The 15,135-nt window shown below is 41.6% G+C and overlaps 1 protein-coding gene across 2 annotated transcripts in view; it reads right to left on the bottom strand.

Moving 5' to 3' along the window:
- LOC107269363 (dentin sialophosphoprotein) overlaps nt 1–7,188 on the bottom strand; it is a 48,419-nt gene extending 41,231 nt beyond the window's left edge. Inside the window, exon 1 of one of the 2 annotated variants that reach the window (XR_001538048.2) lies at nt 4,950–7,188. Coding sequence is in view for 1 of the 2 variants with exons in the window: in XM_015743117.2 (XP_015598603.1) it covers nt 4,950–6,425 (1,476 nt within the window). In the remaining variant the exon portion in view is untranslated. The remainder of the gene's footprint in view (nt 1–4,949) is intronic. The other variant, XM_015743117.2, reaches the window with a different exon arrangement.
- Nucleotides 7,189–15,135: the final 7,947 nt, after the last annotated feature.

The raw sequence follows: 15,135 nt of genomic DNA, 5'->3' as shown, positions 1-15,135 counted from the left end.
CCCCCCCCCCCCCACCGGCTCATCCACTCTATAATCCGCCAAGGAAATGTGGAAGCACGAGATGTAGGCCTCACGCAGGAATCTTTGACAATTTTCTTTATACCTCGAAGACCGTACTTCTTCTCTTTGCCTCGTTTTTCCTTTCGAATTTGCCCTGCCACGCTATTTTGAGTTTGAAGGAAGAAAAAGGAAAAATACCCGACTCCGCATACTCAAGAGGCTTTGAGCGGTAGAGAGGGTGGAATAAAGAGGAAAGTGGCGAGGAAAGAAAAAAAAAAAGAGACAAAGTGGTCCAAGCAAAGGTACCAGCCGCCGCCTGCGACCTAGGCAACGTGTATCCTGTCAGATTTTCATGGTCCCGCTCGTAATCCCGTCGAAGATGGCCGCGACCAATTAGCAGAAAAATAAAAGTTCCACAGTGATCTCTCACTCGATTCCCTTTCAGTTAGACGTACGATAAGCCGCGAGTAGTAGATACAGTTCGAGAGGCTTGGCCGGGGGTCATCGGATAACGAGTTCGGGGAAAACCATGCGCAATCACGTTATTAAGCAATTAAGTGGTACAATCGATTCAATGAAGAAGAAAAAAAGATGGCAGACGCGAAACGATCGCGTACACACACATACGTACTAATTACGAACCCCGTTGGCATAGCGATTACGTTAAAGCAAACAAGCTTCGGAGCTATCTTGCTCGATGGGAAGAGGAGGGGAAACTGAAAAAATATATATAAAATAAAAAATAAAATGAAAAACAATTTATCATTTAAAAGAAAAAGTAAAAAAAATAATCGAACGAGCAAACGAGGTTCAAATCGGATCTCGCCTCGACTCTTATAATGGCTTCATCCGCGCGGTATTAAATCGCGGCGAGGTGTGCAACGTGTTATTTAACTGTATAAGCCAGGATCGTACGTGACGATTAAGTAGGCGCCACGAAATTAACCTTCCGCTTCTTTTTCGAGCGAATCCAACCCGAAGCTCGAGGGAAGCGGATAATCCGTGCTGATTGCCCAAGTGTAAACAGAAATTACGTGGCGAACCAGGTAAGATCCAATTAAATTTATCGACGAGCAACGCTACCGACGTAGCTGATGCAGACGATCCGCTTCGCCTGTAAGGCCCAAAATTACACGTATACAGATATGTCTGTATATGCGACGGGAAAAACACGAGTTCACTGGCATCCTTGTCTCTCGTACGTCTCGCGGATGATTTCACATTTTTTTCCGCGAATTAATAACCCCTCTGAAGTCAGCAAGTGATTCGAGGCCGGTTACGACCGGGGAGGAAGAATGACTCATGCCCAGTTTATCGACAACAGAAATAAACGTACTGACCCATTAATTGTCACCGTAAATTCTTCGTCTCTCGTATGCGTATATATATATATATATATATATATATATACACACACATATATTCTAAAACGAATAAATCCTACGCAATCGGGACGGACTTGAGCTTATCAGAAAATGTGCATTCTAACGTCCTATTCGCCCGTACTGTACTGGCATGATAATTCAATGATTTACGTAATGATTTCGAGGATAAAAATTTCAAAGGATACAAAACAAAATAAGATCGCGAGGTCAATGAAAATTCTGACTTCTTAATATGTCCTGAATCATTAATTCACTCTATATATATATATATCAGATATTACAGATCAGCAGCAGTCGCGTCACTGTCGGTGAAGCTTTTTGATGATTCCTACGGGTCGCACGGTTCGCCTCCTATCGAAATACCCCTGACTTGCTTATTATTAGAACTGATGCGCGATCCGGCAGCAGCACCGGGAAATACCCGGAGTAGAATGTCATCCAGTATGGCAAAGCTCGTATGCGTTACATCAATCTCGATTCGTATAAATCGAATGTTGTTCGATGATTTCGTCAGAGTGAAGTCTACCCTCTGACGATGATAAATAATTTTCACGTGGTACAACGAACGCGTGTAAAGTGCTTCCTACGATTCTATAAGGTATGGTGTATCGCACGTGCTCGTGGTTGTACCGTGAAGGCATACAAGGGGCTGACCCGGGGTCAGGATTACGCGTCACGGGTACGTTTAACGACCCCGGACATATTTCTTCGGACACGCCATTAGTATAGGATTCAAGGGACAAAGTGCAAGTTAAGATTCTCTTGGTAAGATCCTAGTGTAGATCAGAACGAACTTGGAGTAAATACAATATACAATATATATGTATATACGTATAGGGGCGACCGGGGCTGGTAGTAACAGCGCGTCTATCTCCTAGAAGGAAAGAGATAGAATCGCGTCAAAACAAAAGACGAACGGTAGAGCCCCGCTTACCCGCGCAGCCCCTGAGTTGCACGACTGTCGCCAGTTCAGTGGGTGCGCGCGCCAGTCACTTCTCGGAATCACGAAACTATTTATTTCTTATATCACTTTTTCTTCACAAGCCAAGATTAAAATATTCGGTTTTTTCCATAAATATCGTTTTATTAAACCTTTCGTGTGTTATTTCGCACTCTCTGGACTATAGTTTTTATCTTGAATTTTCTTTCAGACAATCTGACAATACTTATAGCAGTCAATTTGAGGTTAAGAGTAACGTACGATTGGGGCATGTCGCCACGTGTTTGTAACGGGTGTTAAAAGATATTTGTTCGTTCATGCTTACCGTTCTTTCATTGGTTAAGAATAATAAATGACATAAGAAGGAACCACGGCCGGATAAGCAATTTGGCTATTTTTTTTAAATGAAATTGCTAAAATCGGCAAGAAGCAGGGAAAGTTCATAAGAAGTGTTATTCAAAAAGTGACATATACATATGTGGTATAAGTGTATATAGTATATAAAGTTCCCCGTTAGAATCTCCATTGATTTTCAATCAGTGTCAAATTCGAGCGAAAGGCAGATCGATCGATGCGCTCCGAGCGCTTCGCCATTGCTCAATGTAAAAATATTCGAAACGGCGACAACAGACATCACACAGCTGAATGCTACGTGAGATAAATATCTCGAGCTACTGACCTCCTAGCTCCCCGTACAGTACCAAAGTATACGCATCAGCAAAACTATTTAATTGTCCAGCGATTGATCCGGATTGATTGAAGAGAGCCGCGGTAGCCAAGTAGCACGCGACAGGTTATACAGAAATTTTATCACGGAGATCGAATCGAAATCATCTGACAACGTATTCCTTTTGGCACCTACTGTACCGTTACACGGGTTCGACGGTGTCGGATTAATTAGCCATAGCCCCACTGGTATTATCCGTACGAATTTTCGGGTACCGGAATCATCCATTCCAAACATCTTTCATTCATTCTAATCTTGGAACGCGTAAGAGAACAAAGCTCAAAGAGTCGAGACGTTAAACCTACGTTCCCCCATAAACCCCCATAGGCGCTACAGTAACGCAAGGCGTATCTCTTGTAGCTCAAACAACGTTGCTCAACCTTATATATCAAACACGATAACGTACCTTCTCATAGCCAGTATATATGTATTCGTAGGTATGCTCACTATACAAGTGCGGATCCTCATGCGAGCTTCATACGTCTACTTACGTATAGGGAAAGCGTATGAAATTTCCAGGGACGACGAGAAGCGTTGGATTTATCTCATTATGGTTGAAAGATAATTAAATGATGTACTCATTAATTCCAGATAATCGGTATGTTGTCTATGGTATACGTGCACAGTGAAATTCGGTGGATCACTCTGAAGTTGGCTGTGGGTCTCGATGTTGGGTTGTGGTCGCGCGAGGACGCGTCACTGTCTCGTAAATTAACGAACGAGAGAAAGAAGAAAATTGGGGGGAATAAGAGAATCGAGAAGAAATAATTGAAGTGGCTGGATTGGTTGTATACGTTGCCAGACGGATATTTACAATCGAATTAAAGAAAGGAGACCCGCGCGGAATTGCTCAATTACCGAAGACGCTCGGAATCCTTGTGCAAGAATGTCCGAGGGCGCACGCGCAACCGAGGTGAATCGTCGAGCGATTGTCGCTCGTTTGAGTTTAGTAAATTGAAGCAAAAAATGTCTACGGGCGAAATTGCGCAGCGCGACAGCGGCAGCTGCTTGTACTTTTGTCGTCTGCTGCCGCGGCGTTCGATGCTTTCTGGCCTTTAACATTGACTGGCTACTGTTATAAGTGTCGTTACATATAAAACAGCCTTGAAGTAAGCAGCGCGTCTCTTTCACGGCTCTGGTTTATTCAAACGAGAGCCTACAGTGTCATTGACTTTGATCGTGCCTCTGGATTCTTTAAACAATTCTTATAAACTCATCGGGCTAACACGCGACTTCGCTCCAATTTCTTTTCTTCTTTCTTCTAGACAGCGACAGTGATTCGAACAACAAACAAAGCGTTCGTGTCCTTCTTTTGTAACGGCCGTATTTATCGGCTCCGTGAAAAACTTAACGATGAAAGCGAAAGTATTTTAATTTTTTCTTTCATGTTTTCTCTCTTATTCTCTTCTTTCGCGTCTTCGTTTTATCTACCTTTCGATCGTGGAATGAGACTCGATCATCTACACGTCGACTTAATTAATCTACCAGCAATATCGAACGCTTGGCCAGACGTTCTCAGAACCGCAAGATCCTTAAGAGAACCACTAGCACTGGAGTTCAACGTGTCTGGATGAGGATTTCTACCTATGCAATTGCTAACCATGTATATCATTTAATAGAATAGTTATTTATTTTACACCTTGTGTATATTACTATTCGAGTGAAGCTCATATGGGAATATTCGTGCATATAAACTCTACCACAATCTAGATTGTCAAGGTCGATCGGAACAGGCTCGACCTTATAAACGTGGAATTTGCAAAGTAGCCTGTTGCATAAATCAAAGGAAGCGACATGTGAAACAACCTTAACCGTCCAATGGAATTTTTCAATAGTTTTTTATATATACGGTGGATTAGATTTATTTGAATAATATAAATAAAAAAAAGTCACTCACCACGTTCGTATCTGCCTGCATACCGATATCCTCCTCGACACCGACTTTCATGAGGTCCTCCTCCTTCTCGTTGTCGGCGCCATTCTCATAGTCCTCGTATTCCTGCTCGAGACTCTTCGTCTTTGCCTGACTCTCCTCCATCTTGGATATACTCTTCTTCTTGAGGTAGGTCTTCTCGCTGTCCACTGCACTGATCACGTTGGTGGCTTTATGGTCGAGCACTACACTTGGCGATCTGGTCTTATTTTCAGAAGCGTTCTTTCCCGTCGACGACACAGACGCCGTCAGGTACGGACTCCTGGTGGTGGTCGATGACTCCTCGCTACTCTTCACGGTGGTCGTTGACTGGTACTTAAGATTCCCATAGGCGTCACGTTTCAGGTACTTTTCTATCTCGATGTTCCTGTACTCCCTCTTCATCGTGGGTTCCGGCGTAGTGGGGTCATCCGAGGTCAATCTTTTGATGATATCGTCAAAAGTCCGAAGAGGCGCTTTGGCCTCTGATTTAGAAGAATCGTTATCAAAATCGTCATCCTCCTCGCTCTCAGCCTCCTTCCAAATACTGTCTTCTTCCTCGAGAGCTTCATCCGAGTCCTGATCTTCCGCATCGTTATCATTGTAATTATGATAATTCCAAATGTCAGTATCACTCGTGTCCGTCGAATCATTTGAATTCACACTGATTCTCCGATCGCCCAATTCTCTACCCTTCTTCTCGTCATCGTCCGGAACACGCGTTCTCTTGCCGCCACGACGGCTCCCGGTAGATTTGCGACGACCATTGGAATCGTCCGCCTCGTCGTCGTCATCCGAATTCATTCTGTGATACCAATCTTTTCTACGTCCCTTAGGATCATTGGAATCATAACCGAACTTATGTTTACGAAAGTTCCTGTCATAAGACCTCCTTCCGGTATAATAATCATCCCGGGACTCATCCACGTCAGTATCGTATTCGTCGTCATCGTATCGAGCTCTATCGTAGCCATCAAAATCGTCATCGTACTCATCGTGATTCCTGTAACCATGGTAATACTTCCTATCACGACCAGGATGATTTCGATGATTCCTACGCGACGTCAAGTAAGAATTCCTGTATCTCTTGTCCTCCTGATACCATCGATTTCGATGATGATGATTTCTGGGCGAATATCTAGCTTCGAATCGATTATAATAATCCTTCTGTCTTCCCCTATAGTTCCTCTCGTAGGTATTCCTATAATGATCTACCTCATAAGAATCATCATCCTTATCAGCGGTGTACCCCGAATCATCATATTCAAGGTCGTCCCATCGTCTCTCAGCAATTTCATGATTCTTACGCGAGTCATGCTGATGTCTGTGATGTCTCAGGCCTGTGTTGTCACGATGATATTTAGCCTCAAGATCCACAGCTAGGATCCCGATCACGGTAGCCAGTAGAAGCATCATCTTCACGTTCATTGTTATACACAATAGTCTGTCACTGTCTCTCATAAGTGTTTTACCACGTTACATCATCGCCATGCATTACTTCCTTTTCACTTCTTTTTCTTTTTTCACTTACCGTATCCTCGATTTTACGTATCTCTGTCTTTCCGTCTCTTTTCCTCTTACTCACCCACCCTTTAACTTCACTCAATCTCACTCTGTCTTACACCATGTGCTACTCCTATCTCTACCGTATAGGTAACAAGTACACTCAAGAGAACATGTCTACGATAGCCCGTGTATTACCACTGCCTCTTCTCTCGCGCAGAGATGACACCGCTTTCGCTCATCTATTATTAATGACGGTACCATTTAACATACGATACTATTCACGCTTTATATAATGACAATCTAACCTCCAATGATACGACGCGCGCTACGAAACCCACCTTTTTAATCCCTTTGGCGCGTACAAGACCGAAAATGAAAAAGGTATAAACAGACCAATGACACACAGACCAAATCCTCTTTGCAGCAATATCGTTTGGATACTTCACTGCGTGTCAAAAGTTCCTCCAAACATTTCTTACTTGACTATAGCCTTCGGAGCATTATTACGCAATTTTTATTATATCCGTGACCTTTGTCCGTCTCGGGGCTCTTGTGACGGTTATAGAATTTTGAAAATGGACGCGTGTCTCCAATGCCGGTTATTTCGCACGACTTGGCTACCTTGATGCTTTCCACTATCGTATCGCGTACCGAATGTCGCGGCCGACTGAGCCTATGTCGACTGTTCACTGTGCCGAGTCGAGACTGCCGACGCATGCGTTCTACCACCTCCCTACCCCAAGTGGCCGCAGACTTGTAAACCGAATGCACAGGACTTTCCAGAAGTGGATTTGTGAAATTATTGAAAAAAATTTTGCATTAATTCACTTACTCGTTATGAAAATGAATAACTGGCGGAATTGAATTTAAACGAGGTATTAATTTTTTAACAGCTATTAAGTTACGAGGCAAAAATGTATATACCGCTATTTACATGCGAACGACGTTACTCGCGATATCTGCTGAAATTATTTATTTTTTTTAGCAAGGCTCTTGCGCTTCATTCAAAAATTCACAGCCATTCACTTTCGCGTTTGCCATTCACGAATTCGCCGGGCCTATGACTACCACCACCAGTGAAATTTGCCCCGGGGAAGATAGGATCGCCGGCAGGACTGGTTTCTGTTGCTGGCAACTTGTTTTTTTTTGTGATGCTGATGTCTCTTCTTATTTATTTTCATCCCTCTCTCTCTCTCTCTCTCTCTCTCTCCCTCTTTTCTTTCTCACTCTGGATTATGATGACAGTTGAAGCGAAAGTGATAAACACTGCTTTCAAATTCATATGTATACATGTCTCCTGAGTTTATTTACCGTACCTTACGTGTCTCTAGGATTTTACTGATCTTGACGCAGCTGCCGTAACGAATCATCTGCTTTTCTCGGATCAAGATAGATACAATTGAGCGGAACCGAGATTCGAATTACTAGTCATATTTTCTGGGTGGTATCGAATTTCGAATATTTTTTGAAATAGGAGATTCGTCCATGACACTTTTCCATAATATATGTACAATATAGTTAAATTAAATCGCAAGCTATGATTGGCTATAGAAATCGTCGCGCTGTCTGTCAAGAAGGAACAAAAGTACCTCGAGGATCATTAACAATCTAAGAAAATGACGAGTGAATCATTTACGCTTATCAAATCTCATGACTCCTCGCAGAAGAGGCGCTTATAATTAGAAGCAGGTAACGGAATGACGTGCCTAAGGTGCGAGAGGACCAGATAAATAATGATATTCGAATATATTAGTCTCGTTAGAGAAACTCTACAACACGGGTGGGCCATTCCCGTACGTCACGTCAAAACGATAGCAGCTTAGGCAATAAATCGCAGATATAGAAATACTAACGATAGAAGAAGAGGAATACGGTGTAATGTTCTTCTTGACGATTAACAACACGGGTGTTAATGATAAATTAATTTACGTTTTTTATAAGAAAAAAATTAGTCTCGAGACCATACTTTGTATATTACAAAAATTTTATCCCATCATTTATTACCCAATGTATATGCATATATAGGCAGCATCTAGAGCTACCCACATTTTCGGACCTTTCTACCTATTCCAGTTACTCAATAATTTTCGACTGTCACAACGTCTTTATGATAAACGCTATTTTAAAGAGTCCTTCCCAATTACTTGAAAAGCGCCTGTTTACGTTTCTCCGATCCTACCATTGAATCAGGAACCCTTTCACCACGGCTTATGGGCCCAATGTTGAATACACGAGTACAAAGCAAACGGTACAGTCCTCGAATATTGTTACGGCTCTTCGGTAGATTTGGCGTCTGCTTACAGTGTCAAAGGTCAGTACTGGTTGACCGAGATGCGAGTATTATTACTTATTAGTTTCTAGCCTATTGCCAAGGTTCATGGGGTTATCGTACCAGATTAAACTTATAGGTCACTTTGCAGTTATTATTATCATATTCAGGCAATGGTGATTGTAGAGTTTATATTTTTATTATAAACTTTCGTTAATTTCCTTATTTGCATACATACTAGGGGTCGCGACATCGGTTACACTTTGAGGGGCCATACCCTTATGAACCGATACGTATATGAGTCCCCTCGGAGTATATATATAATAATAAGCGCAACGAAACAAAGTTCTACCGAGACGGCATAAATGACAAGGGAATTAAAATAACCTCAAAATTCTTTCATTCTCTGAACTGTTTCTCATGCATATTTAAATACTCGGCGTAACCGTAAGAGGTTCCCTTATTAAAAATCTCTAGTCGATTAACAACAGCAAGAAGGTACAGTGGGAACAGCGCAAACCTGCCATCGGAACACCTGCTGAGTGCTGACATAAAAAACGACACGAGTCTTATTGTGCGCGATAGGTGAAATAGCCTCGGGATATTAAAATGCCGTTTACTCATTTAAATGACCTTTGACATCACAGATTCAACTACGACACCTCCTATGGATTCGAAGTACTTCTTTTACTTGCACTTCTACTTTTTATTACACTTCCGTTTGCTTATTATTATTATTATAGACGTTATAATATATATATATGGCTTTTATGGATTTCTCTCATTGTTTTTACAGGTCACTTTCATCCTCACCAATTCCTCCTACATAATTATCATTGAAATTAATTATTTTGACACAAAATTACCAAATCTTATATTTTATATCGGTGCTTCACTCTCCTTCTTCGCTTGGGCAGGTGATTAAAAGGTAAGCGGCGTGGGCAACGACGGCTAATACGTGACTTCCGGTCTGACGAGAGAATCATAAATTTTTGCGATGCAGACACCGGAAGCTTGTAAAAGAATTTGTCAAAGGTTTTATTCGTTTATTAATCAACCGTACCATCTGTGTAACGCTATTGGAACTTTATCTTTTGGTTAATGACTAATTAGTCAAGTTCTGACTGTAGCAGTGACTGCTACTCGTAAAATGTAAATCTTTTGAAACGTCCGGTCTCGTAAATCAAAAATTAATACGTTTGCATATCGAATAGCCCAAAGGCAAAATTATAGAAATTGGTAGTAAAAATTGAATGATTTTCAAAATATCGTAACCGATGTGAAATTGAAAATGGGCCTGCTTGCAACCCGATACCAACCTACGTACGCACGTAGGGACAGGTGCGTGGGATAATGAATGGTTAATGAGATAATAATTCCAGAGTTCCTCTCTGTGGTAACAAAAAAAAAAAAGATTGTAGAAACCGAAAGTTAATCTCAAAAGAACCTAATGCAGTAAAGGACAAATATTTCATTCGTTTCTAATGACGAAACCATTGCTGTCGTGAAATTAGGATAATCGTGCGGGAAAAGTAAACACGTGACATCCTGGGGTCGCCGGTAGACGTTCAACAGATTAAAACAAAACTACCCCTATATCGTCCCCAGGAAAGTCAACAGAGCTAAGAACAAAGACGGGAATTTAGTATCGCGTGGGATAGGTCAGTAACGTTGGAAAAAATTGTTATCCCTGACAGGATGTTAGTCTTGGGATCATGGTCTCATCTAGACTTTTATATTAATTTTTATTACTAGGGTTAAAGCTAGAAGAGGAAGAGGGGGCCTGACACGGAAGCTACTATAGTCTTACGTGTATCTACAGTGATAATGATAATAATATCAGAGAAAATAACTTTATTTAAATTTATCATAATTCGCTGTTATTTTTTTATGATTAAAAGAAATATAGCTCAACTTACTATAAGGAGCGTATAATTAAGAATTCCTAGGTATGTCTGCTCCCTTGATAAGATTTCCAGGCACTGTACCTGAATTTCGACACGTGGTGAAATTCCAGGTTTACGTATTTCCATGTCGCCCACGCACAAATTTTTCATGCACGAACATACCACCATGAGTTATTTCCATGGTGTTTCTATATAACGTATCGTAATTCACTTTAATTTACGCATCTATACAATTTGTTATCGATTTAGGTTATTCTAGCAAAATAATTGAAATAACATTAACGACAATTTCTATAGTTTGGTATTACTGGAGTTTTAATGACTGCCGCGCTGACTGAAAGTGACGTAGGTAATGTGAACTTATTTATAAGCTACAGAGATAGGTATTAGATGTGTACCGATCGATGGTAAAAAGAAACTGGTTTCTAAATTATGGGATAGGCCTATGTGAATGTTCGTAGACTTAACCATGTAACTGATAGAATCATGGGTTGGTATGAGATTTGGAGAAAAAATAAAAATCCTATAAAATTTAATATCGAAGATCCACAGTTATTCCTTGACACGCACCACCTGAGCGCTCATCCATCTATCGGATTACACAAGAACTAGACGTGGTGACTTAATTCCTATCCTATTATCCAGAAGCGTCCGTTTATGTATTCCAAATACAAAATAGTAATTTCGTGTCACACGTGGGCATCGTCTCTCTCTTTCTCTCTGTGTATGGATAATTCTGTCTACGAAAAAAACTCATAAAAACTTTCATATGGATATCAGGGACTGAGTATCTGAACGAAACGGGCTATAATATCTGTGATGTTTAAGCCTGTCCTAGTTACCTACACTTTTTGTACTTTCCATAAAGTGCGAATATAATGTCTTCGCTATAATATAGCACATAGTATACTAGGTACTAAATAATATATTTGTAATATACGAATGAGTCAAATGTTTAGTAAATCATATTCCAGAGTCAACTGTGAATACAACCGAAATCCGAACATTGACGACTGTTTCCGAAGGCAGCGCTCGGGGGTTAGTACACGTAAGTAGGGGTGGCTGCCTGCGACGCAGGGGACGTATCGGCTCGGGGCCTCCATTGTTCCTAGACCCATTCATCTAGTCAGTGCGGCCTTACCTACGCGATAAGTGTTTCTCTATCTTTCTCTCGCTGCGCGACTTCAGTGTGTGCTGTGTTACCTAATTCCGTTATTTCCGCTGGACTATTGCTTCTTCCGTGATATCTCTTTGCTATCACAGTCAACTCCGTAGTAAATACGTCAAGTCGGTTTGAGCGGTGGCGTGTCGTGGGTTGGCGTCGGCATTCCTTACTGTGCTCTCTAGGGGAGCGATCACGTCCGTCTGCGTTCGCTTGTGCTACTCCACGTGGCGTATAGGTGTACTTTACGTCCACCAAGTAGCTTCAATCACCTCTGTCGGAAACACTTTGCGCGCTGATCGAGGAATAACGTGATTCACCACCGGTGATGAATGTGGTTCCTTCGTCTAACCTACCAAGAGTTTCGGCGCACGGGCGGGCAGGGACGAAGGTTTTCAGTGTAATTAAAGACCTCTAGCAGATCTTCCGACTTCGGTTGGTTTCTGGGTCCTTGTGATTCGTTGCGGTCGACTCGGCTAGGGGTGATCGCGATTTTTAGTCTGGCTCCCATTTCTCGTGTTTTGTGTTTGCGACCAAAGCATCCGAAAGTGCTTAAAGTTGGTCACAGGTTGTGACCCTTTTAACTCCAATAGTTTTCCTCGACGCAGCAGTCTGCACACCTGTAAGACGGACCCCGCCGCCCGTTGAGGACCGGACTTGATTGCGTGTTTCTAACCTGCAGACGATTTGATCCATATTCTATTCTACAATATTCCATATATTCAGATGCTTGATCAATTTCTCTTATACACAGAGGCTCCATGTGACGGTATTAAGAATACAGTGAAACTAACGTTCAAATAAATAAAAATATGTCTACATACACAAATGATAATTCAGCTTCGAGGTGCCGCTTGACACATCATTTGCGAGCAGACACATCAGCAAGTGTAATCCACTTTGAGATTCCTGCTGCTTAGAGTTTATGTACAGAATATATATTTGAAAATTTCTAATACTAATGAAATGTCTCTTTGAGTAAAATTAAAGAATTAGATTGTTTGTACGTAGGTTGTAAATAATGAGTATATGAATTAAATGAACTTTACTTATAGTCGTTTGAGAATAGCTATTAGTTATAAGTATAGCGAAGCTAGGAAGACGGAAGCAGTTTTGTCTTATTGACAATCAGTTTCGTAAGTTATTAATAACTGGTAGATTCTTCTGTATTGTACAAACGTAGCTACCCGGGACTCCTAGGACATAAAGTCGACATAGATATACATTAAAAAGGATTCTGGATCGAGCTGATGATCGCGTTTTAATTCTAGATCGACGTATCTTTCAGCATTTTTAATTAATTGTTCAGTAGATGTTATTTCAGACATTAAAATAATTAATTAAATCGATAATGTAAAATATTAACACTTAAAACTCTGAATATATGGAAAAGTATATTAAGAAGTACTGGAATTTGCCCAAAATTGTGTGCGTGCAAATTTTTCACGCAGGACTCGGAAAGCGGGAGCAGGCGGAGAGTGGGAGCAGGCGGATGGGTGGGGGCGCTCGAGGCAGGGCCCGGACTCGAAGCGCTCATTCTTCCTCGAGCCGGTCTCCTATACTGGTCTCTTGGAAATACACCTCATTTTCATTTCCAACCTTCTTTTATTTCTATATTTATTTCTTCTTTACTTCCTTATTTCTTTATCTTTCATTCTTCACTTTCTTATTTATCTCTTTCCTCATTTCTTCTCCACTTTTATGACTCTATTCCTTATTTTTCTACTTTTTAACTTCTTTATTTCTATCTTCCCTTTGTCGGTGGGGAGGTCGGAGGGGTAGTCCGTTGACTTTGGGTAAAGTCCTATTTGTGCTTGTGCTTGGGGGTCACTTCACTTGGGGTAGGTGCGGGTGCTATTGGGCACCCGCTAGTATAAAGTCACCCTCTGTCGGAGACATTTTGCGCGTGGATCGATGGCTAACGGGGCCCGCCGCCGGCGGCGGGCGTGGTTCCTTACGTCTAACCCACTGGGCTTTTGCCCGTGGGAAGGGACGGAGGTTGTAGCGTTAAATATCGTCCTTCGGGATGTCCCGGCGTGCCCGCAAGGGTATCGCTGGGTGCTACGCCCGCGGTCTTTCGTTGCGGTGAATCTTGACTAGGGGTAGACCTTTCGCGTTTAACTTGTCCCTTTCGCGTTTAACTTATCTTAGCTTTTTCGCGTTTAACTTCACCTTACCCCCTTGTGCGTTTTTCTTGTCCCTCGACCCGACTTCCTTTCCTTCCTGAGGTTTTTCCCCCCTAGTCCTGTGTGCGACAGCCGCAGGACTCGGGGGTTTTCCTCAAAAAAAACAAACACGGTCCCCTATGGGGCTACGGAGGGGTCGTAGCTCCCTTGTGGAGAGGCAGGACCTCACGGAAATGGGCGCGGAGGGGCCCATTTCGCTCCCTTATACTTCCTACTTTTCCCAATGTTCTCTTTTCTCGCTCCTCCAGAATAATCTGGTCTTCGTGCATACGCTTTACGCATCTTCTTCCCCCCTTGTTCCCTCAGTCATAAACATCTCTCTTCTTCACTCTTTCTTTTTAACAATCTTCTTCTTTTTCCCTGCAACAACATCTTCCCTGTCTGCTGCCACCAAACGTTTCTACGCAATTTTCGAATCTCCAATTCCTTCCTATATCTCCATCACTCTCCTCCTAATATATCCTTAAAAACTAAGTTTTTAAAATGTCTTTTGGAAAAAGAAATGTTTAAAGTGGTAGCGCATGTAACACACCACACGTATATTATATTGCAGTGATATATGTAATATATTTTTAATGGTACTGTTATTGTTAATCTTACGCAAGCCATATACTGTATAAGTATACTGTATCATTATTCCATTCGTCGAATAAATTATCTTGTAAAACTTATACACTTTTTGAATCTCTTATTCCTTACCAACACGTATATGATATTGCAGTGATATATGTAATATATCTTGAATGGTACTGTTATTACAAATCTTTCGCGGGCTGTATGCGTATGTCTGTATGTACGTCTGTACTTTGTATACTGTACCATTATTACGTTTGTCGAATAAATTATCTTGTAACACTTATACACGTTGATATTCTTTTGCCCTATGCGAATATCCCAGAGTACTAGTGAGTTCTGTCTCTCTCTTACTCTCCTCCGTCCTAACTGCATCCTTCACCTACTCCTAATATAGTTTGAAATTCAATTCTCGAAATTGCACCTCTGGGAGGCTGTATCTCGAAAACGGCTAGGTTTAAGGCTTTTTCCTTGAAATTTTGAAAGATCTTTTAATGTAGAAAGTTAGAATAGTCCATAGAAGAGGCTGGTACAGGTTAGATTGCGATAGGGCCACTTTCAAAAAATT

This window comes from Cephus cinctus, unplaced genomic scaffold, assembly GCF_000341935.2.
Source record: "Cephus cinctus unplaced genomic scaffold, Ccin1 Ccin1_scaffold0637, whole genome shotgun sequence".
Classification (NCBI taxonomy): Eukaryota; Metazoa; Arthropoda; class Insecta; order Hymenoptera; family Cephidae; genus Cephus; species Cephus cinctus.
This window is presented reverse-complemented; position numbering and strand designations above follow the sequence as displayed.